General features: G+C 45.9%; 1 protein-coding gene across 11 annotated transcripts in view; it reads right to left on the minus strand.

Annotated features, from left to right (window-relative positions):
* The window catches only part of RAPGEF1 (Rap guanine nucleotide exchange factor 1), a 110,937-nt gene that overhangs the window by 18,768 nt on the left and 65,816 nt on the right, over positions 1-26,353 (minus strand). For 3 of the 11 annotated variants that reach the window (XR_004425840.1, XM_033138129.1, XM_033138131.1), the window contains 11 exons: positions 25,969-26,147; positions 24,316-24,472; positions 22,338-22,426; positions 21,042-21,194; positions 18,617-18,740; positions 17,725-17,908; positions 15,913-16,383; positions 14,178-14,380; positions 12,842-13,003; positions 2,899-3,189; positions 1,482-1,574 (listed from right to left, as the gene is read on the minus strand). Coding sequence is in view for 10 of the 11 variants with exons in the window: in XM_033138129.1 (XP_032994020.1) it covers positions 1,482-1,574; positions 2,899-3,189; positions 12,842-13,003; positions 14,178-14,380; positions 15,913-16,383; positions 17,725-17,908; positions 18,617-18,740; positions 21,042-21,194; positions 22,338-22,426; positions 24,316-24,472; positions 25,969-26,147 (2,106 nt within the window). In the remaining variant the exon portion in view is untranslated. The remainder of the gene's footprint in view (positions 1-1,481; positions 1,575-2,898; positions 3,190-12,841; positions 13,004-14,177; positions 14,381-15,912; positions 16,384-17,724; positions 17,909-18,616; positions 18,741-21,041; positions 21,195-22,337; positions 22,427-24,315; positions 24,473-25,968; positions 26,148-26,353) is intronic. The other 8 variants (XM_033138130.1, XM_033138133.1, XM_033138132.1 and 5 more) reach the window with 8 other exon arrangements.

Consider the following 26,353-nt stretch of genomic DNA (forward strand, 5'->3'; position numbering starts at 1 on the left):
ACACACACACACACACACACACACACACACACACCCCTCAGCCAGGGCACACCTGCCTTCTTTAGGCCGTCTTCTATGACTGTATCACGAACCACAAGTGTGAATCACTTTGGTGCACGGAATGGAAGAGGAAGTTCGGACAGGAAATAGAGAAGGGCATTGGCCAATCACAGTGGGAATGGGGTGGAGAAAGGGCTCCAAACAGCCAACCATACACTTGCTGGGGTACTCCATTCCACCCCCATCCTTTTTATTATTTAATAATATTTGCCCGCTGAGAATGCTTAGGTCTTCTCTCTTTCTGCATTCCTGAATAGAGCCCGTCCCCCGTCCCCCGCCACCAAAATTTTCTATACTTCTGTAAATCTTCAGAGTCCCCCTCCCCACCCTGCCTCCCACTTGGGCATAGATAGTGACACCTTGTTTATGCAGACGCTCTCAATCACCCCCCCCCCCACACACACTGAGAGTTCACTTTTAGTATCCAGATAATGATATAACAACTAAGCGACTGGACTCTTTTCTGATCACATTATTTCAAGGCCCCAGAACGTCATCACAATGCTTAAACCGGGATGGGGGTAGTTTGGGATCTACTGGCAAATCTCTGGTTGATTCCAAGCAGATCAGAAAGGATTGTTTACCAAAGGCAACAACAAAATGTGGCGTGTGTGTCCCCCCCCCTCCATCGTTATATTATATTGCTGAAATGTAGGAAGCTTACAGGTGGAACAGGGGAAGATAACCATAAGCTGGATTGGGGGGTGGGTGCGTGGCCTTGGTTCAGTACTGGTATTCAAAACCAATTCCTAGACTCAGGATCTTTCAACTCTAAATGTCTGTTGCCTATGTTTGGATCTTGGGAGTTCCTAGTAAAACAGAAAAACAACAACACCTGGGTTGAAAATGAGTGAGCTGTCCCTCCTCTATGGCTCTGAAGGCTTGAGACCTTTTTCATTTGCCTCCATTGCAGATGATGTCACTTAGTTGAACTGTGTTAAAATACAGTTTTGGATTGATTATTTGGTTTTCCAAAGAGGTGGCCCCATTTAGCTGATTCATTCAACACTCAACTTGGGCACATCTCTGTTGAGCACAGGACAGCAGGTACAAAGCATCCTCTTTTCAAATCCATGTATTTCATCAAATAAAAACAGAAGCCAATTATCATAGTGTTTTATGGGGGGTGGGGAGGCACCGCAAAAGCACATGGTAAGTGGCAAGGGGAGGGGGAGAACATAAGGCCTGTTTGAAAAAAACGCTCCCCAGATCCCTAAGAGCCATGCGCGACACCAGCAAATAGCGCTGAGCAGCCCACACACCAACAGACAGGCCTAATTGGGAGTAACCCAGGGCACCGCATGGCTGGAGAAAGGCTTTGCAAGAAGCGCCACTCACCTCTCCGACAGCAGCCCAGCCAGCATGCAGGCCCCACCACTTATAATGGCAAAAAGGTCTCCCCCAACCACAGTTTTACTTACTCCTTCAGAGTGAGGGAGTTCCCCGTTGCTCTGACTGGAGGAATACAGATTGACGTATTCACCCTCCCCTGCCTCCTCACTGGCGTTTTCACTCTACAGGAGACAGGATGGAAGAAAGTGGGTGACTGGCTTGGTGGGTGGGTGGGCTTTATGGGTTGAGCACAGTCCATTCAGCAAAGCGAGCAGTCTGGGCTCACAGGGCTGAGACCCTCCCCCCAAAAAAACTTAAAGGTGGCAGACGGAGAGAATTTACAGCATTCATTCAGTTTCAGGGTCTTTGCAACGGAGCATTTTTCCACCTTGTAAAAGCTGCCCCCCCCCAATATATATATATTTCAGGACGCATTAATGAGTGTGCAATCAAGGGTGGGGAGCATCACAGTCGGGAAATGGGTCTCTTGAAAACCAAGTGACTAATCTGTGTGGAGGGCTGACACAAGTAGATACCAGCTTCGGATGGCAGAGATGAACGTTCCTTCCGAATTATATTCGGAGGGAGACTTCACATCGTTACATGAAAAAGCTCACTTTTAGAATGTGTAAGGGCAAGACCCTCCCCGCATTCAGGGAAGTGTCCCTCCTACTGCCATCACTGTGTTCCTGCATGCATTACTGGTCTTGGTCATTATGGCTTTGGGGGAGTTGCCCAGGGTTCCAATCAGCAGACTGAGCAGGACGTCCCCCCTCAAAAAAAAAGCACCGGTGTTAGATTACTCTAGCCTACAGCAAGTGACCTAATGCACAACATTGCCATCTAAAGAGGTGAGCATCCCTAAGACCACTCTAAAATTACTTAACAGCGGCACTGATTGGGATGTACTGCTTCACTGGAAGGAGGCAAACAGAAGAACTCATACAAAAGTGTGACGAGTGGGTCTTTTATGGGTAGGTGCTCTGGACCCACAGGGCCTCTCATGACACGCAGATTGGGAATGAATCCCTTCGTGCCTTAGGATATTCTAAGCATCCTACCCCCCCACATCAAGGTAAACGGTTTTAGCGATTAGTCTCTTGGTTTCCAAATTTGGCATGCAGCTGAATATTCATAGAGAGGGGAGCAGGAAAGACAACCTGCATAAGAAACAAGAGCCACCAGACTCTCAAAATTAAAATAATCAGGATCACTTTGGGCTGTGGCCTCTCCTGCAGGTTGTGCTCCCTTGCCTTCCACCCCACCAGTCTCAATGGGCATCAACCATTGCTGCTACTAGACGGGTGTGGCCAAAGTGCTGGCGAGCTGGCTGGCAGCTTTTGCAGATTACGCTTGCACGACTGATTTCAGGTATGCCCACCTTGCTCTCTTTCCAGCCATCCAACACGCAACAACCCCCCCCCCCATCATGATCAACACAGTGCACAAGGCAACCTAAGCAGCCTACAACAGAGAGGGTGCCTCAAACGGCCAAGGAGTTCTCACCGAAGATGTCTGGAGAGAATCAGTGAAAGAGGTTTCAGAAGGAAGGCAGACAGAAGCAGTCCCACTAAAGCTGCTCTCCTGAGAGGAAGAGGTAACCCCGCCATCTGCAAGGCTGAGAGGCTGGCCGGCTGCGGCAGACCCTGCCGCCAGGTCAGAGTTCGGAGACTGGTGTGCAGGTGGGAAGCACAGAGGCAGGGAGGAGGCGGCAGAGGCAGATGAGAGAAAAGGAGGGATGGAAACTTGGCTGCGAGGCACAAAGTCTTGGGAGAAAGACCTGAACACCGATTTGTACTGCAGTGGGTGGGGAGAAGACAGCAACAGTGGTGGAGAAGTAAAAGGGCCAAGCCAACGGGGAGGGATTTGGGGAGCAGGGGGAAAGGAGAGGAAGAGAGACAGAGAAAAGAGAAAAGAAATTAGATCAACAGCAGCTCTAGGCAAAGTCACAATGTCAGCTCTAGGCAAAGCAGTCCACGGCCAAGGCGACACCATCACATCAGCCTCCTTCCTCCCTTCTATTCTTTTAACGTTCCTACCGTGCCAAAAAAATTAATTAAAAAAAATGAACTGGAGGGCATAGCCGGGACTGTGTGCACTAACAAATAAACAAAACATTCCGCACCACAGGAAGTGGCATTCTGCAGTCCACATACCATGATGCAAATTGAGAATATCTACATATTCATCTCCTATTCTGCACAATCTATTCTGCTTTTTAATAACAAAACGAAAGAAAACGAAAGAAAACAAAACAACAAAACAAACAAAAGCACTCTAGATTTCACAAGCCAGTGAGCCAGGCTTGTAAATAAACTCAAAAAAGTAAGTAATTTGCCCACTCCTTCTTGTTCTTTTTACTAGCTTGTGTTCTCATGATGGCTGCAGAAGAGAGGGAAGTCCTCTTCTTTTGTAGCCAGCATGGAAATTTATATCAACCTCTTAGCAGACTACTAATTGCTTCTTTAAATGCTTTCTATCTAGCAGACTGGTGGAGGAGAGACAGAGTTGAGAGGAAAATTCCCTTCATCTGTAGCCAGCACAAAACCAAGTTGACTAGTTGATGAGGAATGGAAAGATATGTCCTTCTTCCACCAGCCTGCTCTCTTGCCTGCATGAAATTCCCAGTCATCTACGGTGAACAAGAGGAGTTGTTACTGAACAGTACTTAGCTACACAGGAAGCATTTACTCTTGACCATTGATATTGTTGTCCAGTAAACCACCTGGATTCTGATGTGTCAACAGGCACTGCCCATACACTTACAAGCTTGCCGTTAATTTTGCAACCACAAGGGTTAATAACTTTAAGTATAATAAGAATTTTTACAGAATTCATAGAAACCTGCTTTCCTTGGTACAGAAGTAACTATTTCCTTTGCACGTGGCAAAACACTTGACTGTACCCACATGAAATCCCGGGCATCGTCTTCTTTTTGACATGATGTGTCCATAGTGGGAGCTAGGATCTTCTTCTTGATAAGAGCCTGATGCTGGCTGGGGGCAATTCCCATATTACATAAAAACAGGATAAGCTTGGAATGGAATCTATGAAAATGTATTGATAGGCTTGCCTAAACAACAATGTTTTCAGCAGGCATCAAAAAGAGTTCAGCAATTCATGCCTCTGCTGTTACCCTAAGAAGACAAACTTCCACCAGAATGGTACATTCAACATTTTAAGGATTTATTAAAAACAAAAGAAGGCTCCAATCCTTATTGATGCAAAGATACCAGAAGCCAGAAGGGGGACTGCTGGGTAAGATCGGAGGGAGGGGGGGGGGGGTCTTCAGTGCCAAGCTTAGCCTCTAGCCTGTCCAACTGACTTGTCAAAAAAGCAGAAATTATGCAAACTTACTAAAAACAGTGGAGAGCAGATGATATGGCATTTGCTCTATTTGTATAATTTATGAAAATTGTGGAATTAAAAGAGCTGAGACATGTCTCTGTCGACCAGGCACTCTCCGGATGTTAAAACTCCCATCAGCCTCAGTCAGCCCGCAGGATCATCTCTCTATCTCCCTCCCTCCACAGCTCAAAATTTCAGCACAGAGAGAGAGAGAGAGAGAGAGACAGCAAGAAAGAAAGAAAGAAAGAAAGAAAGAAAGAACGAAAGAAAGAAAGAGGTAACCTCTCTTGGTTAAGGAGTAATTGGTTTTACAATGCACACCTCAGAACAAGACCTCAAGAAAGTGTCAGGGTTTTGAAAGAGGCAAATGAGCCATGCCAGATCAGTCCCAGAGACCACTGGGCCTTCCCAACTGTGCTTGCCACTGGCAAAAAAAGGGGGGGGGGAGAAAAGAAAAAAAGGAGAGTGCCGACAGTGTTGTATGGTGGCTAGAGTGTCATACCATGGCCTGAAAGATCTCTGCTTGGCCATGAAGCTCATTGGGTGACCTTGGGCCCTGTCACTACCCCTCTCAGCCTAACCTACCTTATAGAGTTGTTATGGGGATTCAATGAGTGGGCGGAAGAACCACACATGCCACTTTGATCTCCTTAGAGAAAGGAAGGTAATACATGAATGAAATAAATGAATTGTTGTTGGGCTGGGCTCTTAGCACACTTGGCACAGGAGTTTCTTGATCTGTGAAATGTCAGGGCAAAAATAAAACAACATTTGCACAAAGAGCTAATCTGCATTCTGGTGGACACACAAACAGTGATCCAATTTCACACTTTTAAAAAAGTATTCAAACAAGTTGCCCCGAGTGTAAAACCAGCATTTGCAAGACTTCATGGGGCTATGAGTTAAAGCAGGTTGCTAACAGACAACCTGTCCATTGAGCTCTCATCCTGGTTTGCTAAGGACATTAGGCTTTTTTGGCTATTTCATTCTAATTCGTTTACAGGGAGGCTAGCTGACACTGGGTTGCCCCACACTTTTTGGTGCATTTCCCCCTCACTTTCCTTATCACAAAAGTCTGACCTTTTGTGGAAGGGGGTCAGCTTCTGCAAATCTAAGTACAAATCTACCAGTAAGTACAACCAGAACTTGCTGGCACATGACTCACACCCCAAATCAGGAACAGCTGTAATTTATTACCTTAAACCCCACCCTCCGCCATTGCCCCTTATGCCTGCAACTCCACCCCAAAACTTCCTACATGATGTTATTTTGCTCCCTCCACTTCAAATCCCTCCCTCAAAACCCAACTTTTATTTCTTTAATTCATTCAGTTAGCAAAATGTATGTACCACATCATAATAATGATAATGATAATGATGATAATGATGATAATGATGATAATAATAATAATAATAATAATAATAATAATAATAATAATAATAATAAAATCTCAAGAAGCTTTACATAACTATGGCACAATATATTCATTAAAAACTAGCAATAAGAGACTATTTAAAAACCAGTAGATATAAAAGGATTACCAGAATATAGGTAAAACCAACAGTGTGTACAAACACACACACACACACACACACACACACACACAATGTGTCTAAATAGGTTTATCCTAAGCAAAATAAGTTTTTAGCAGGGACAGGAAACAGGGAAGGCTCCTGTCTGACACCAACAGGTAGGGAGTTCCATAGAATAGTTGCAGCAACACTCAAGAGACTGATTACTTGCAAATGAAAAGCAAACAATGTACAGGTCTTGTAAAATAGCTACCGGGTAGTTCTGCACTTTCAAAAAAACAAACCCACATTTGGCTTTATCCCTAAGTCCTCACTCCCAAATGTCTAAGTACATCTAATTGCAACTGGGCAGCCAGTGCAGAATAATGGTTAGTGTTGGACTAGGACCTGGAAGCCTAGAGTTCAAATCCTCACTCGGCCATGAAACTCCCTGGGTGCAACCTTGGACTAGTCACTGTCACTCAGCCTAATTTACCTCACAGGGTAATTTACCTCACAGGATAAAGTAGGGAGGGGGCAGAACCATGGGCACCATCTCTGAATGCTTTAAATAGCTGCTTTTGCAGATAATCTACATAAATGTTATGAAATAAAGAAAGAAATCTTGAGCTCCTTGGGAGTAAAAAGTGCTATAAGAAATGCAATCAATCAATAAATAAATTGCTGGCAGCCACCCCTTGCTATCTTCCTTGATCCATTGTTCTTTTCCTGCCCACTGTCTGGACAGAAACCCACATGCAGTCCACTACTAGGCTAAAAAAAGGTCCCACCCAAGGCAGAGAAGCCGGCGGCTCACACTTTACCTCCCAACCGTCTACTGATGGAGCAGTTTTCCCCTTTCCCGAATCGAGCGCAGCCTGCCCAAGACCGTCTCCCATCTCCCGTCTTTGGGACTTGACTGGATTTTCCATGCATAAAGAATTGAGAAGAGGGTAAGGGGGGTAGGGGTGGGGGTGGGGGTGGGGGTAATCTTGGTGGCTGAAACTAAAGGTGTATGGAGGGGGGAAGGAGAGGCATCCTGTGCCCATAAGAGGAAGATACTGGTTTCCAGATGAGGCTCTTCTTGCCCCTCCCTGCCTGCTTTGTTCCAGATGAGCAGAGCCAGTGGGAATGTGTGTGCAGGGGGTGGGTGGAGGGCAACATCAGCCTTTGGTGCTGCCTCAGTAACCCCGACAGCCCTAATCTCCATATTGATTCTGGGTCACGGACAGCAGTTTGGAGAGTCTCTCATGCCTGCCCGGCCCGAAAACATTAAATCCCCAGTTAAGACTCCTGGCTCATGACATCACCCTAGCTCAGCAAATCCCATTCTGTTGGCCCAGGCTGCCTGATACCTTTGGCGTGATCAGCCTACTGGGGAGAGATTCGTGGAAGTTGCAGGTTGGAGGGTGTCCTGTTCAGGATCTAGTTATTTCACTGCACACACATGCTCTCTTACTCTCTGTTTTCATGGAAAGCTCCCGTAGTTAAGAGTACTGGCTTTGCATGCCAAAGGACCCAGCCTCAATCCCCAGCATCTTTTATTCAGGATCATAAAGACTATAGTCTTACATTACATTTAGATGAAGGACAGTAATTCAGTGATGGACCACCTATTCTGCATGCAGAAGGTCCCAGGTTCAATGCCTAGTGGCATCTCCAGGTATAGCTGGGAAGGTCCCTTGCCTGAAACCCTGAAAAGCTGCTGCCAGTCAGGGTAGGTAATACTGAGCTAGATTGACCAATGGTTTGACTTGGTACAAAGCAACTTATTGGGTTTCTGCTTAATCTAGCACTTGTGTGAGGGAGATCTTAGTTTCAACCCTTGATGGTACTCAAGTTGGCTCTGGGGACTCCCCCTCCCCTGCCTTAGACCCTGGAGAGCTACTGCTGTCCATCAATGTCCATTCTGTTTTAGCTGGTCCCAAGCAACCAGGAATGGAAGATGGAACGGATAATAGAACCAGCATCATCACAAAGAATAAAAGGAAACAAGTTAGAAATATCAATTCAGGACTGAAGGGCCACAAAGGGTTCAATCTGGCCAGTCTTAACTGGCTTTCTTCCTTTCCTTTCCTTTCCTTTCCTTTCCTTTCCTTTCCTTTCCAATCAGGTTTCTAGTTCTTATACCTGTCAACAGATACTGGAAAATATATAGTCAATGTCTGCTGAGATCTCAATGACAGCCATCCATCCTCCATCTAATAAAATGTATACAATACTGGATTGTAAAAAACAAAAAACCCCAACAACCCTCAAAGTAATTTTCCAAAAAAGATGAAACAATAAAATTATCAATAAGAGAAATAACAATAATTTAAGACTTCTGAAAAGTTAAACTAAGAATAGACTAAAAACAGATTAAAACTTGCATCAGTTTTCTAACATTTGGGTTTAAACAAAAATGTTTTTAGTCGGTGTGTGCAAATACAATTTTTAGTGGGCTGGGGGTAGGTGGGAGCTTTGCTCCTCTGCCTAACGGTGTGCCCCTCCTCCACACCTGGCAAACTCAGAACAATGCTGCAGAGCTAAATGCAGACTTGTTGCAGAATTTATGCAAATGTGGTTGCAAAATTTACTGAGCTTGCAGAACACACACACACACACACACACACACACACACACACTGCATTGTCTGGGTACAATTTTTTATTTTATTTCCTGAAGGAGGCTACTGTTATGATTTCTCGAGGGGCTGTCCCCACCCCTCCTTGAAGCAGATCAGCGTGTCTGGAATCAGGCAGTGGAATCTTAACTATGCAGTCATGCTGGGACCAGTGCCAATTATGAAGCAAGTATTTAACAATATGCGTGTGTCTATATGTGCCGGAGGGCGTGGCGTGGCTGAGAAGACTTTATGTCTTTTGTCTACCTGGATCTCCTCCTCACTGATCGCCGGCTGATAAACCAAAGCAAAGCAAACCTCTCCAGAAAACACTGGTGCTTCCACCCCTAGCCCACATTTCTTTCTTTCTTTGAAGGATCCAATAGCCAGGAAGAGGGACTGTCCAGTCCACAGAATTGCTACAAGCTTAACAAATCGCAGCTGAGGATTTAAACTTGGAAGCTGTCCGGCGCCTGTGGGTTCTCCCCCTCCTCTGCCTCCTGCAGGGTCAGATGGGTTAAAGCCAACAGCTGACTGTGGCCTGGAAACCCCCCAGCAAGGGCTCCTCTGTCAAGTGAGCAATTCTCCAGTGGGAAAGCAGAACCGAGGCAATGCAGAACAGAAGCTTTGGAAGACAAGGGCTTTTAAATAATAACGATGAAATGGTCAGCCAAAATCAGCCTAGGGTCAAAGGAAGAGATTGTGTGTTTGTTTTTGTTTTAAAAAGAAAGCTAGCTGAATGAAGACCAACAGTTGTTACTTTGGGGAATGATTCATACTGCCCAATTCAGGTTGCATAATTATAGCTGATTGGGAGGGTCTTGGGCAATAAGCCCACTTTGCCAAAAGATTAAAAAAACATAAATGGCACTGTAAGTGACAGGAAAACACACAGGAAAGTGCAGGGTGACATTTGGCTCTGACACAATGTCACCTAACTTTCCTGCAATTGAACCAGAATGAATGCTCACTAAATAGCCAATGCCGTCTAAGATCCCTGCAAACAAACCAGAACAAATCCTTAATAACCTGCTTGTCTTAATAACCAGTAGAGAACAATGCCAGAACTTAGAATGCAAGTGGGTAACTTAAGTGAGGATGTCTAAAAGTATGTCTCCAAGGAGAGCAAGGTAAAGTGTTAAGTCTCCCAACTTAAGAGGACTGGCTTTAAACAGTGCAGGCTAGAAGTCCTTTTTCCTTGATTTACCTTCATTTGCTCACACAAAGTTTACGCAGAGGCCAGATGCTGCATGGTACTCACTAGCATTCAGTCTGAGCTTGGGCAGGGGAGTTTTACAACAACAAGCATCCACCCTGATTTGCTAGGGCGTTCGAGTGTGTTTCTATGTCTTCCTGTTAAACATTTGTTCATCCCACACTTTTCAGCACATTTCTCCATCACTTTCCTAAGTTGTTGTATTTTAAGTGGATTTGTTGCGCTAGGCTAGGGCAACACAGTGCTTTAATTCACAACCATCACACAAACCTAAAGTTCTGGTATGGGCCTGAATCCCTCACACAAAATCACTGACCATCTGGAGGCACCCTGGAACTGGATAAGGGTTCAAAACACGGGTCTGGCCACTGGCTCCCAAGAAAATCACTCTCTTTCTCAGCTTCAATCCCTTTTTTGCTAAGGGGGAAAGGGTGAGCTTAAGGCACTGCTCACTCACCTCCAGGGTAATAGTTCCATTTCACTACCAACCTAAGGAGCTGAGGCTGATATTTTGTTCTGGTTGTTGTTGTTGTTGTTGTTGTTGTTGTCACAAGCAGAATGGGTCAGGAGACTATCCTCTACTAAATAAACCAAATCTATCATATTGGTTTTCTACATTCTTCATTTTTCAAGTTTCAAGATCAGTTCTCCTCAAGAAAATTCATCAATATTTTCACGCAAATTTCAAATGACTATATTTTTTTGTATGCAGTTTTTGTCTAATGAACATATTTTTTGCAAGCAATTTCTCCTAATATACAGCCTTTTTGTATGTTTTTGTATGTATTATTTTACTAGATAACGGCATTGCAAAATTTGGAGAAGTGGGAATTAGGTATTTTCTTATTAAAACAAACAAGAAAGTATTTCTCTTCCATCCCTATGTAGAACCAGTTCCTGGAACTTTTCTCTCCCCTGCCTTCTTCACAAGAACACTACTGCTTTAAATGCATAGTGAAGATGAGGCCTTATTTCAGAGAGCCAGCAAAAGTGACACTCATGTTCAGTGGCTGAATTCCATTGCTGCCACAGAGCAGCCTCCCTCATCATGGTACCTCCAGAAGTTGCCAGGGCTCCAACTCCCATCACCACTGACCATTGGTTACATTAGCTGGGGCTGATGGGAGCTGTAGTCTAACTATGTCTGGAGGATACCAGGTTAAGGGAAAGCAGCTGAACTACAATTCTCATCATCCCTGACCACTGCTTGTGCAGGTTGGGGCTTATGCAAACACCTGCAGAGAGCTAGGTTGGGGGAGGCTGAAAGATTCTAGTCCTGATAGAGAAGGAAGAAAGTATATTCCAAAATATTCCCAAAAATCAACTGAACATCACCAGGGAAGGAAATAAAACGGTGCAGAAGGAGCTACGAAAGATCCTCTATGCACCCTCATTTATTACACAGTTGATTTTCAAAGGCAATGGATGGATGGGAAATATAGCACGTGGTTCTGGATGCAGAAAGCCTAAGAGTCAAATTTAATTTCAAGGCTTGCAAGCAGCAGAGCTAGAATAGGCCCCTGCAGTGGACCCTGGAGAGGTGTCGTTGTTCAGAATAGGCTAGGTAAGTACCATTCAACCTTGAATCCCTAGACGTTTTTGGACTACAACTCCCAGCATGTCTCCCCATTGGCTAAGGGTGTTTCTCATCATGGGACTCCCTGGCAAATGTCCCTACTCCTGTCAGCTACTAGCCACCTCTTCCCCTCCCTCCCATATACTCCTGCTGGATGCAAGGTGTGGAGTTTACCTGAAGGACTACCTGTGTGAGCCCATACATTGCAGTCTTCATCAGAGGCTTTTCTCTGTGTGCTCTGACTGAGGCAGGTATGGAGTGATCCCATGAGAAGCCCTTTTCAGTGGTGCCTGCTCTTACCCTCCCAGTTTGTGGAATGCTCTTGCTAGGGAGCTTTCAGGCCTCAGGTTAGACAGTTTTGTATTACTCAGACCCTTGGTAGTGAAGCAAGCCTCTACTGTGGTGCTCATTGAGAGGGGTCAAGTAGGACTTGTCCCACTAGTTGGATGAGTGTTTTAGGAATGTTGTATGGTACAGTGGTTTAACAATCAATGCCTTGTCCCAGGGAACTCTGGGAATTGTAGTTTCATGCGGAAAGTAAAAGGGTCTCCTAATAACTCCCAACACCTTTAACAAGTTACAGTTCCTAGGATTCTGTGGATGAAGCCATGACTGTTTAAAGTGGTACAAAGTAGGGCAGTGGCAAATTCAGAAGTGCAGGGTCCCTTCACGATAGCCACAGCCATGCCCCCTCACACCTGAAGCCCTTTGTGATGTCAGTGTTCCTAAATGCTTAGGTTTGGTGCATGCATAACAACAACTCCTCAGTGTTCTTCTCCAGAGTTTCCCTAGGAGTCAATCCTCAGTGGCTGGCTCATCTCCTTTCACTCTGATTGGCTCCAATAAGCACAAAGGGTAAGAAGACTTCTCAGTAGCCAAAAAGCTCCTCTTTCATGCCAATTAGCTTTAGAATGCTGGAGACAGGGATTCTTGCTGTGGAAATAGCAATGGATCTCTGACCCCTCCCGATCTCCTGCAACACTATGCCTCTGGTGGCTTGTTACTGCTTTAAATGTATGGTGCAGTTATGGCCGGTATATTTGGCACCCAAAGAGTCACAAACAAATCCCCCCCCCCCCTGCAACACACACCCCATCGCCATCCGAGGCAGTAAATCACAGCCGCCGCCACCCCACCAAAGAGATAGCAGAAGTCAGCAAGACAAGAAAAGAAGTCCAAAGTTAGTAACTCACCGAGTGCACAGGAAGGGTGCTATGCTGGTGGAGGAAGGAATTAGAGATGGACATAGTGAGGCCCTGAGCCGTGCCGATGTCCTCGGTGGCGATGGGCACTTTAGGTGGCTGGACACAGTAGGAGACAGAGGAGAAGGAGGAGGAAGCAGCAAAAGAGGCCTGCTGGAGGAAGAGAGAATGAGAGAGGAAGAGGAAGAAAGAGGAAGAAAGGAGGAGGAGGGAAGAAAGCGAGGAAAGAATGGCTTCAAGCCAGGCGCTGCAAGCTTTCAGATCAAACAACTGACAGGGGCAGGATCTTTTGAGACCTGCATAGCTTCTTATTCTTCTACATTGCTAAAGGAAATAGACGAAATTATAGAAAAGAAGGGAATATCTGCAACAGGAGCTTTGTTTCATTTCATTGTCTTGCAGCGCATGTTTATGAGGAAACATCTAAAATGCAGAACTGGCTGCGTTTCTCTGATGGCCTCCCACCTGAAACATTTGTGGGGCAGGAAATGAACAGATGAGCCTGTGTTAGATTTGCCACGTTAACTGTAAAGCTGGGCTCTCTCTGCAGACAAAAAGTCTGCTACGACTTTAAATTAGAAAACACCAAGAAAGGGAGATTGTCCAACAAGAACTACCCCTCTCCCCCCACCAAAGAAAGTGTTTCACCATTTTTGAGAGTTTCTGCTATTTAACTATTATGCAATTATCATAATGGGCATCTGGTTGGCCAGTGTGAGGATAGGATGCTGAACTAGCTGGGTCCTGGGTCCTTGGCCTGATCCAGCAAGGCTCTTCTTCTTGTGTTCTGCATCCACTGTCAGAGACAATATGCCTCTGAATGCCAGATTTGGAAGCAGGAAGAGAGCTATTGCATTCAAGTCCTGCTCACAGGCTTTCCACTGGGGCACCTGGTTCGCCAATGTGAGAGCAGAACGCTTGACTAGATTGGCGCCTGGTCTGGAGGTCTACGGTGATAGCACAACCTCCATGCCCAGTTGATGAGGAACAACTGGAGAGCACTGCTGCACACCGGTCACACTTGTGAGCATCTAGTTGACCATGGTGAGAACCAGATGCCAGACTAGACAGGTCTCCTTTGGCCTGATCCAGCAGCCAGGCTCTTCCGATGTTCGAATCCAATGCCTTCATTGGTGGCTTTTAGGTCATATGGTCAAGGCCCTATAAATTACCCAAGTAAGTAAAATAAAAACAAAAACATCTATAAACATTCGGCGGGGGAAGAAGAAATACAATTAATGGGGCCTGTCTCCTCGGCAAGGTGGATAAACAGATCTGAAATGCATCACATCTGGTGGGTCAGGTAGAGGAGGAAAGGAGCACTCACCAACTGCCGCTGTTTTGGTGGGAGGGCAGGGGGTGGAGCAAGATCCTGCCCAGAGTCGGCACTGCTGAAGGAGTCGTTGAACCCATAAACCTCCATCAGGTGCTTGTTCTTCTGTTGGTAGATGTGTTCATTCTGCGGTGTCTGGTAGAACATAGAAGGCTGCGGTTCCGAGTAGTCCTCTACAAACTGCATGTAGGCCATCACTGGAACAGAAAAGACACAGGATGGTTACCCACCTGGGAGGCTTCTGGGGACCCTTCCCTTCTCCAATACCACTGGCTGCATCGATGGATCAAGGTATAGAACCAATCCAAGCTAGCATTGCCATTTCAACTGTGTGGTAGCCATCACCACCAATGAGATTTTGCTCATCCTATAGCAGGGGAAAAGAATCCTTACATCTGCCCACCCCAATCCTCCAAAGGCCATTATGGCAGCTGTGCACCTGTCAATCGTCTGACATCACCATGAGGTCAGGGGAAGCATTTCTATCTGCTTGCGTGGTTTGGAAATGAACCTATGTAGGCAAAGGCACAGGGATTTAATCTGTGGCATCAGCAAGCCCAACACCTTATGCCAGTTCTCAACCAGGTTGGAATGGTTTGCAGGTGCAGACAGCCTCACAGGCAAAGTTATAGCCTAAGTAGGCCACTTAGAACAAGATACTGGTGGATGATGGGCTGGAGGTTCCCGACTGCTGTTCTATATGGGGGGGGGGGGAGCACAGCTTCCCTTGAGGAATCCGGGGATTTGCCATTTGGAGAGGATGTGCGAAATTGGTCTGGTTACATCATAGCAAAGAATGAGCTCATTCCCATTTCCTGAAATAGTAAGTGCATCCAAATGTAGCCATTTTGCCAGATTAACACCTCCACATTTTGTACATTTCCCATTCCCCAAAAATGTGTACCAAAAAAAAGTGTATCGAAGGGGGAAAGGTGCATAAAACTGCATATTAGTGAAAATAATGAACAAAAATGCATTCTATATGGGGAAATGGCTTAAACAAATATGTGCATTAGAGAAAATTGAATACAACAATGTGTGAGTCGAGAGAAAGAAATGTGCACACCTGAATGCTGAGAAGTCATCCCAATGACTTTTTTTTAAAAAAAATGCAAAGTGATGTTGAAATGTGGATAACTGAAAATTGGAAAAATGAACTGAGAGAAAACTTCTAGACTCTAGCTCCACCTGTAGCCAACATGGCCAATAGGGATGATGGGATATGTAGTCCAGCAATATGCAGAGGGCCATAATCACCATACCTGTGATCTGGGGTCATTACTGTCTGCACTGACTGGCAGAGCCTCTCTAGGGTTTCAGGCAGAAGTCTTTCCCAGCCGTTTCTGGAGATGGCAGCGATTCACCCTAGAATTTTTACATGCAATCATGTGCTCTACCACTGTGGAATGTTGGAAGTACAACAGCAGGGATCATTCAGTTGGTATGATTGGCTATGTGGTTCCAAGGGAGTTTTCCTCTGTATATTTGGATGTACTGTATGTCTTCCTGCTATGTACATGAAGTGAACGAAAAAAAGACAAAACCTCTCTGTTCCTTTCTCATCAAGCTTCACACAGTATTTTCTGATTTCCACAGGGAAGTATTATCAGGTCTTTTTGCTCTAGACTCAATCTGCATTATTTTAAGTGACTCTGCTAACATGGAGCCCCTTCCTGAGCTGCAATGGGCAAATGAGCCACGAGAAACTGAATCAATTTCATATACTTACTGTGTTTGTTTTTCTTCTCTGGCAGAGGTGGCGGTTTCTCAGAGTCACTCATGGAGTCCGGAATGAGAAAGTCAGTGAGGAATTCAACAGGGGCTGGGGAGTTGCCTGGCTGGAAGGGCAGCACGGTGGCAAAAGGCGTGAAGGTCATAGAGGGGAGCAGGGTGGGGTTGTGCAGATCGTCCTCTGAAATGTTGTCATACTGCGAGGGGTGCCTCTCGAACAAGACACGGCAGCCGGAGGTATCAAAAGTAGGGTTCACTGTCCCCCTCCTCTTCTTCTCTGGCAGAGCCGGAGGGACCTCAGCAGCCAAAGCGGCTGCCACTGGCAGCTGGAAAGTGCGTCCGTAAAACGGGGAGCCGGCCTCCCCCAGAGATTCTGGCAAAGGGCTGAGGGCGGTGGGCCCCTGCTGAGGTAACTGGTCGGCATTCGAGAGGTCCTGCTGCAGGAACTCGTAGTCTGGATCATAATGATCTGTGGAGAATAGAAGAGAGGCAACCATCAGGAGACTGAGCCGATGGGCAACAGTGAGCCCCAATTGCTAGGTCAGAAGGGTGCTGATACACATCAGGACAGACTAGCAGTGGGTGGTGCCCCTTGGGACTGGTGGGGCAGAAGCAGAGGTGGGTTTAAGGCAGCACGGCAAGTTCAGTCATACTGAGCATGGAGCATCAAGGGCACCACAACTATTATGTAGTATAGAAGGCAAGAGGTGGGGAGTAGGTGCCAAACTTTGGCATCGCAAAGGGCACTGCTGATCACTGAGACCCCAGGGTCTGCCACTTGAAGGAAGTCAAGGAGGCCAACAGTAGGTGGCTCCACACACAATGACAGGCAGAGTCAACTAAGGCCACATCAACACCATATATTTAAAGTACTATGATACCACTCTAAGCGGCCATGGCTTCCCCCAAATAATTCTGGAAACTGTGGCTTGGTAAGGGTGCCCAGAGATGTTAAGGGAACCTAATTTCCTTCACACAACTACTATTTCCCAGAGATCCCTGTGAAGAGGGAGTGGCTGTTAAGCCACTCTGTCCTGAGCATTCAGCTTCAATGGATAATCCTCTCTCAATCCAGTTTCTCCACATCATGCATCATTTGTACTATACACCTCTATTACATCTCCCTCTTATTTGCCTTTTCTTTAAACTGCACACAAAAAGCAAGACCAGAAAAGGGCCTTCTCAGTGGTGGCTTCCTGTTTGCAGAACAGTCCCTTCCCAGTGAGGCTCCAGTAGCAGCTGTCACTATCTGGTCTTACTTGCCAGGCAAAACAAAATAGGAAATTCTTTCCAGTAGCACCTTAGAGACCAACTGAGTTTGTTCTTGGTATGAGCTTTCGTGTGCATGCACACTTCTTCAGATACCTGAAGAAGTGTGCATGCACACGAAAGCTCATACCAAGAACAAACTCAGTTGGTCTCTAAGGTGCTACTGGAAAGAATTTCCTATTTTGTTTCGACTATGGCAGACCAACACGGCTACCCACCTGTAACTTGCCAGGCAAAAACATTTTTATTCACCCAGGCTTCTGGCCCTTAGTTTTCTGCTTTCTTTCTTTTTTAGCAGGGTAGGTCGAGTAGAATAAAACATAACATAAAGTTTATCATTCTAGGCTTTCTCCAAACGTTTGTTTCTGTAAGTTGCTTTGAGTTCACATTTGCGAAAAGGAGCTACTAATCAATCACCATCAGCTTAGATGATACAGAGGCATTTCTAAACACCAGGCCCTCAAAACCCAAGCTGCAGGGTGCATGTACCCTGTCCCCTTTCCCCTCTCCAGGTCCTCTGGCAAGAATACCCACTCCCTACCTAGCGTTTCACAGCTTGTGTTGCGGGAGCACTGCCCGCTGTCACAGTCCAGCGAGGAGAGCTGCTCATCGGATTTGCTGAGCTTGCCCATGCTGTTGTATGGCGAGAGGCGGGGGGATTCCCCGCCATAGGACTGGCTGCCTCCTGACAGCCTCCGCTGCGCATAACAGTCTGCATCAAAATCCTGGAGGCACAGAAGAAGAGGAGGGGAGTTGTGTTTGTTTCATTTATTCAAGGTATTTATTTTATTCAAATATTTACAAGCCACACTTTCATTAAAAATAAATAACAAAGCGGAGCACAACAAAGGGATGATATAATGTGAAAACATCAATAAAATGCTTTCAGGTTTTAATATGTTTTGAAAAGTTAAGGTTTCGTTGTCTTGGAATGTTTGGAAATTTCATTGTTGCAACTGAGTTTTATTTATTTATTTCGTTTATATTCCGCCTTTCCTCCAAGGAGCTCAATGTGCTGTACACAGTTTTCCTAGTTGTGGGGGTGGGGGCAGGAGGGCGATTTGGCAAGGGTGGAGCCAAAAGACCTCCCACACACATGGGGAGAGCGCCTGCTGTTTCCAGCTTTATGTAAAGTATATAACCCCCACCATGTTTATCTACTTAAGAAACTAGGCTTCTCAACCTTTGCAATAAAACTATCTCACCTCTCTCCCCACCCCCCCAAAAAAGCTGCAAACGCGCACACGCACACACACACCCCAACATCATGCAGTGCCCACTGGTACTCTGCACTTTCATGTCCCACCACCAGCAATTAAATTGGGTTTGGTGAGGCTGCCAGTGCAGCCTTGGCAAGCCAGTGGTCTGCTACCCAGAGCAGAAAACTAGATGGGCCAACAGTCTGAACCGGCATGAGGCAACTTCCAACTTACCTGCCTGTTTATTCCAATTGGCAAACTGGACCCACTGGTTGTCCGGCTCATGGGTGCCACAACAGCCACTCTAGTGGGAGATGGTGCCGACTGGCGTTTCTTCGGCGGCAGTGCAGGAGGTGGGCTGTGAAAGGTGGGTCAAAGAAAAACATGAACACAACTGCTTCAATCAAGTACTTCTGGATCAAAAGCCACAATAACCATCTCTAAGAAGATTGGGGAAGGGCCATAGCTCAGTGGCAGAGCATTTCCTTTGCATGCATAAGGTCCCAGGTTTGATCCCTGCTGGCATTTCTAGGTAAGGCTGGGAGAGACCACCACCCTCCACCCAAAACTCTGGAGAGCTGCTGCTGCTAATCAGTGCAGACAAGATGGAACTAGATTGACCAGTTGTTTCTTAGATGTGGAGTCTCTCCCAGACCTACCTGAAGATGCTGGGGAGAGAACCTAGGCCCTTCCCCTAAAAACTTTATTCAGGGTTCTGAATAAAGTACTGATTTAAACAGGAAAACCTAAGAGGCTTCCTTCTAATGAGATAGACCGCTGGGTCCATCTAGCTCAGTACTGTCTACACTGACCGGCAGAGGTCCTCCAGGGTTTCAGGGAGGCAATCTCCAGGTAGGCATCTCCTACCTGGAGATGCTGGAGATTGAACCTAGGACCTTTTGCAAGTAAAGCAGATGCTCTACTACTGAGATATAGCCTTTCCCTCATTAGCTGCTATTTCCTTCAAAGGATGGAATTTCTCATGAAGTTTGAAAATGGTGGTAAAACCCAAACCAACCATTCCTCTGCATTCGATGGGGGGGGGGAGTTTATTTTTCCTCATGGGGCTGACCAAAAAAAGAACACCCCAAGCAACCAGATAATGGCAAGATTTTCTAGATGCCAGTATGTTTGCAAATTGTTCTGCTTTGGGGGCACACCCATTGCCCCAGAGGGTGTCTTGATGTCAAAGCCCTTCAACAGTGAGAAAGCTGCACAGCCAACTCATACCAGTGACCACAGAGCCTGCAAAAGGAAAAGAATCTCACACAATTCTAGCAAGCCACACAGTATTTGTTTGCATCCCCCATCACACACTTCAACAAGCAAGGTGTTGCCATTCTTCTTAAACAACCCTGAACAGCTGGGTAGAGGGTCATAAGAAATATCACACCCACCCACCCAACTTCTCAAAAATATGTAAGAAGACTCTTGCTGGATCAGGCTAATTGCCCATCCAGTCTAGCACCCTGTTTTTACAGTAGCCAACCCGATGCTTAAGGGAAGCTCATAAGCAGGATCCAAGCACAAGACACTTCTCTCCTCATGCAGTTTTCAGCACTTGGTATTCAGAAGCATTACTGGATCCGGCCATGGAGGCAGAACGAAGCCACCATGTCTACAGGTAGTAGCCATTCATAGCCCTCTACTCTATGAATTTGTCCAGTCCTACCGGTAATTTAAAGCCATCTAAGTTTGTGGCCACCTCTGCCACAATTTAGGAGCTTTTGTGTGCTTGCTGTTTAAGGACGATAACAAGAGTTTTGCTTTGTCTTCTTCCACCTTTTTTTTGCTCCCCCCCCCACACCCTCTACCCCCATTTCCATGAAACCCACTCAACTTATGCATCTAATCCAGGGGTTGGCAAGGTTTACCAGCCATGGGCCAGATCACTCCCATGGAGATCGTGGGCCGGACTGGCACAGCGCGAAGCCGGAAATTGCATCTGCGCACACGCAGATACTGGAAATTGCTTCTGCACATGCCCAGACACCGAAAATTGTGCCTGTGCAGAAGTGATTTTCCATGTCTGGACATGCGCAGACGCGATTTCCAGTATCTGCGTGTGCGCAGACGCAATTTCTGGTGCTGCTCGGCGAGTCCCTGCACTGTACTGCGCTGGTTTAGCGCAGCGCACTGGGGACTCGCCACTCAGGCAGCTCGGTTCAGGGGCAGCTTGTGGGCCAGTAAAACGGTCTTTGTGGGCCGCATCTGGCACATGGGCCGCATGTTGCCAACCCCTGATCTAATCTCACCTTGCTTAGGAAATCAGAATGTTTTCCAGTACCAGTGCTAAGTGTGGCCAATGTATGCCTGCTCAGATATGCACACACTGTACAGATACAAACCACACACAGAGACAGACAGATCATTTCCAGCCTCTTGTCACCAGAGCAGGAAATGCTGCCTTTTACTTCTGCCCTACCAGCCCCAAGAAGTACCGCACCAGCCACTACTGGAGTTCTACAGTCCACTCACATAACACAAAACAGCAGCATGAACCCAGAACAGTGATGGTTCTCTGCCTGACAAGCTGACATGGAAAGGGTTCTGTAAAGTCTGAAAACCTGTGAATGACAACTAGTTAATTATTTCAAACCTGACTGTAGCAACAAGAGGCTATCGAGGCAACTCTTGAACTCATTTCTTCCAGCTCTACCTGTTTTCAGCGACCCGGATGCAGGGAAGGGGAGGCTTGGGAGGAGCGACTTCTTCGTCCATAGGATCCGTCAAAATCTCCGCCGTCTGAGCAATCCCTGTTGTCTTGTTGAGAATCTCCATCTCACGATCCGTCAGGGGAAGCTCCGAAGGGCTGGGAAGAATGGAAAAAAACATGGCTTGCTTTGTATACAGCAGGCATGTCCAACAGGTAGATAATGATCTATCGGCAGATCACTGGACGTCTGCCGTAGATCATTGGGCTCCCCCCCCAAAGAAGCTGAACAACTGTGGCTCCCCTAAAAAAAGCTCAACATTTTACCTCCTCCCTGAAAAAAAACCCCAACAACTTTGACCCAACCCCCCCCATGGGCCTTCCTCCTTCCTAAAAAAAAGCTCAACCACTTTGACCTGAACCCCAAAAGGGGGTAGATCACTTCACAGCATTTGCAGCATTATGGTTCATTTGGCATTGTGCACTGGGGGCCCAGAGAGGACGCCAGGCCCTGTGTAGAACACATAAGTATTTGGAAGACCCAGTCACTCTCTCTGGCCCTTTAAGAAAGCACCTTTCCCCACATGCATGTTTAACAATTAATTGATATGATTTAATTCAGTTCCTCTCCCTATATTCCTTTTGCTCATACAACTATTTATCTACCGTAATATATAAATGTACCCAAATATAATCAGTTCATTAATTAACTACTAACCCCATAGGCAGGGTACTATTTTTTAAACACTAGTCTTGTAATTTACTGGATAAGAGGGTATCACAATACACGAGCATTTGATCACACCCATGCCATACATTCAAAGCCTGTGGCTTCCACTTAGGAATCCTGGGAACTGTAGTTTGCTAAGGGTGCTGGGAATTGTAGCTCTGAGGGGGATAAACTTTTAAGCTTGTAGCCAACTGAGTTTTACTCAAAGCAGACATGTTGAAATTAATGTGCCTGCATTAGTCATTCCCAGTTATTTCCATAGGTCTACTCTGAGTAGGATTCACATCAGATAAAAGCCTACTATTCCCAGGATTTTTTTGGGTGGGGGAATTCACAACAGTTAAAGGGCTATGAATGTTCCTTAAATGTATGGTGAAAATGTGACCTTATGTTCCACGGATTCAGCAGCAAACCAGAGCAAGAAACCCCACTGAACTTGCTGCTGCTTCCTCCCTTCATCTTCACTATTTCTCTTTTGGGTGTGTACCCTGCAAGCAACTGATACAGGCGTGGCCTGTCCCATGAGTAGCTTTAGTTTCTGACTGCTTCATCAGACACTCTTTGTGACTCACCTGTCCGTTGAAGAAGCAGGTATGCTGGGTTTAACGGGGCTTGTGGGGGACGGGTGTTCTTGCTTCTCGATGGTGAGCTTCACCAGCTCCTAATCATAAAATGGAATACAGGACAAAAAGGAAGGTTCAGTCAAAGGCCACTGCAACTTTATTCTCCACCAGAGAAAACTTGTTTCTATTCTGCTTCAAAGTTTTGGATTTTTCAAATCCCCCAACCCCTTCTAAAACCTTCACCCAATGCCCTGGGCGGAAAGAAATAGAACAGAAGAATGTGAGAATTGGAAAGATGCCTTAGTGGTCTAATCCACGAATAGCTTACATTGCAAGGTGTAAACACAGCAACCCTGAAAGAAAGACCAGCCCAACCTCGGCTTAAAAGACCCCCTCCTGCAACAGAAAGTCTGGCAAACCTAGGAGACAGTCCTGTCCACTTGAGAAAAGCTCCGGCCTCTTTGACATTTCACCTAATAGTGAGCTGAAATCTGCTCCCTTGCAATTTCCACCCTCTGGCCACAAAGAGGTCTGAGAACTAGAGAAGTGTAATAACATAGGACAGCCGGCTTTCTTTTCAGATTGGGGCCCCTCTTCTAAATCCCAACTTTCTGTAGAGGGGCCACTTCTCAGTTTCATTGACTTTGCTGTTCATAAGAAGCGGGGGGACTATGCCTCATTAAGCCACACCCTCTAATGCCGGTAAGCCTGCTTCACCACTACCCCAACCTCTCTAGCTTCTAACCCCCCCCCCCCCCCGGCAAACATCCACATGCTGATGAGTCCATGAGGGCTAGCAGCTTGCTGGCTTTTACAGGGTAACGTATGTTTTCAAGATGTTGAGACCTGTGTGTAACCATGTCAGCGCTTGCATGGGGCAACCAAGCAAGAAGTGACACATGCATTGCAAGGTAATATACACATGGAAAATAGCTCTCTCCATGCAGACTGGTGGCTGCCTGGGTTTGTGTTCCAAGCAGGCTTCGAGGGTTGGTTCACTGTAGAATAGATCATAGCACTGACAGTCTCTTTTCTGAACTCTTATCTACCACAATGCAAAAAATAAGGAGGGTTCAAGCAAGACTTCCAAACAAAGGTGTATTACATTGAAATGTACGTGTGTATTGAAATGTATGCATGGAAATTTCATGTGAACGCAAGATATATCAAAGAGGGAAGTGGCTACTGGAAAGCGGAAGTGGAACGGAAGAGGTTTGCTGGACTTTCAGAAAGGGCACCAACACCAAAGTGCTGAGCAGGGTCAGGGGGGGGAATGGGTGTGGCTCTTTCCTTTGTATAGTAGTAGACAACATTCCAGCTAGGCATCAGAGATCCCCGGAGCTGGGGCTTCTCCCGACCGGCCAGTATGGCGCTTCACCGGAAGACATGGGGTTCCTCCAGATGACAGAGCAATTCTGATTTCCTTGCACAAAGCTTACCTGGAGGTTAGACTATATGAGCAGCATCCAACTAAGTTCTACTCAGTGTAGACCCACTGAAACTTTGTAGAGCATTCCTCCATCACTTTACTAAGTGCAAAAAAACCCTTTGAAAAGTGGATTTGTTGCATCAGAGCAACGGAGAGTTTTAATCCATTTTAACTGCACAAACCTAACGTTCCGGTACATGCTTAAATTCCTCCTGCAAATTACTGATGGTCTGGAGATGACTTAAGTAGAACACAACTGTCTATGCTCTAATAATGATAATAATAATAAACCACGACAGACGCACCTTGCAAATCAGGATTTCAAATGAGAAAGGTATGCTTTATTGGGGTGGGGGAAGCTCCCTTGGAATTTTACTGTTTCTGAACAAGTTGTGAGTGCAGATACATTTGAGGTGTGCACTATAACTAAGCATCTATAGAAGTGTGTCAGAAGAACCCAGCCTCAGTATTGCTACCATCAGTTTTGAGACAGCCCATTCTCATGGTGGGAGCAAGGTGTCTGAGGTATGGTCAGAGGCTGGGAAGACAGCACTGTACCTTGACTCCATCCAGAACAGCCTTGATGACTCCTTTCACTGTGTTCACCACCTCTTTATCTTCAGAATTCAAGCCCTCCAGCATCACCTGATCAGACCAACGTATCAGATTGCCCAGGCTCTGGTACACACGGCTATAGCAGGAAGAGATGGCCGAACTGTAGGAGCAAATAAATAAATAATGCATTGGCAGGGGGAATACATGGAGAGAGGTGTTTCAATAAAGGAAAACTGTTGAAAAAATCCTTTGTCACAATACATTTTATTCTGATGTACGACTCACCTGGTACCCAATTTGAAGACTATTAATTTTATATTTAATAAGCAAGTCAAGATAAGCTCATATTTTATGGGTATGTCTTATTTTCAGGGAAACACGGTAATAATAATAATAATAATAATAATAATAATAATAATAATAGTTTTATTTGTAAGTTGCCCATCTGACTGGGTTGCCCCAGTCACTCTGGGAGGCTCCCAACAGAGTATTAAAAACATGATGAAACACCAAACATTAAAAACTTTCCTAAACAGGGCTGCAATGGGGCTTCTCCCTACTCTCCCTGGCACAATGTTGCAATAAGGCTTCCTCCTGCTCCCCCTGGCCTCCTCAAATTGGCTTGTGGTGGGGGTCAGGACAGCATGCAGAGGGAGGACAAGGGAGACTGTTCCATCTGGCAAATGGGAATGCTTGCCCTGACAGAACAATAATAGCAGCCTGGCATCGAATTCCTCCTTATAGACTTTAATTATGCCATGTGCGACCTGAATTTGTTGGATTTGTGCTTCATCCATGCCACCCCATCCCCCTTTCTGCTGCACGGTCTGATGAATGACAGATAAGGAAACAACATTCAGCCACATCTCCCCAATTCTGAAAACAGCACACTATGGTCACCGTTCATGAGAAAATGTAGAACTAAGCAGTTTCTTGTTATAGTTCTGCTTTCCCTGTTGATGATGCAAAATGTGTTGGCTTCAAACGGGAGGGAGAGAAGGAGAGAGAAATAAATCTAGACACATGTGTCAGGAAGGCAAAATTATATGAAAGTTATTGCATGCCATATATATGAATGGAGTGGATCATATATTCCCTAGTGAATGCAAGAAGTGTCTGGCTGGATTATACTAATGATCCAGTCTTGACCTGGGGGTGTTGGCGGTGGAGAACAAAGCTGTGCAGCTCCAGAACTTATCTCAGCAAGCAATGGGAAGTGTCCCAAGCAAAGACATTTCTCATAGGCTCTGATAACTCTTGCCCTGCCAATACTTTCTTGACCTTGTTAGGTCCACATTCATCCTGAAAATGAGTTCAGATCCAAGGCCTTGTAGTGGGAGCATTGAGTTTGCAGGCATTTGACGTCAACCACACTGCTGTGGTGACTTTTCAGCTGGTGAATTTCTTGGTGATCATGTGGCTGGAGGTAGGCAGGGTTTGAGCCTTTCAAAACTGAATATATTCCACATCACAATGGCATACCCAACTGAGTGCAGACCCAATAGATCTACCTTAATGACATTAACTGATCACCTGGGAACTCTGTGGTCACTGGATGGAAGGTTGTTATTAGCTGTAATTGCTTGCAATGTGTTTTTAGCAGCAGCAGCAGCAGCAACCTCCTTGTTCCTGGTTAATCCCCTGGCAGCAACTCACCTCTGCTGAATCCGCGTCTCTGCTTGGACCAGTGGCAAGATGGCTTCCAGTACTTTGCTGGCAGATCCCGGCAGCATCTCCAGCACCTTGCTGTCGATTGCCATTTTGTCAACGATGGTCTTGAAATAGCGTAGTGCACTCACTACATCCTTCTCTCTCTCCTCCAGCCAAGTGAGATTCTGAGGAGGAATGGAAGGAAGGAGAAAGGGAAACATTTACTGTTTTGGTCAGTGACCATACAAGAAGGAAGGAGCTATCACAAAAAATACTGGGTCAACTAACTGCTACCTGTGTCTACTTGCATGTTGTTATTATTCATAGAATCACAGAATTATAGAATTGGAAGGGGCCCCTAAGAGTCATCCATTCCAATATCCTGCAATGC

The sequence above is a fragment of the Lacerta agilis genome, chromosome Z (genome assembly GCF_009819535.1).
Source record: "Lacerta agilis isolate rLacAgi1 chromosome Z, rLacAgi1.pri, whole genome shotgun sequence".
Lineage (NCBI taxonomy): Eukaryota > Metazoa > Chordata > Lepidosauria > Squamata > Lacertidae > Lacerta > Lacerta agilis.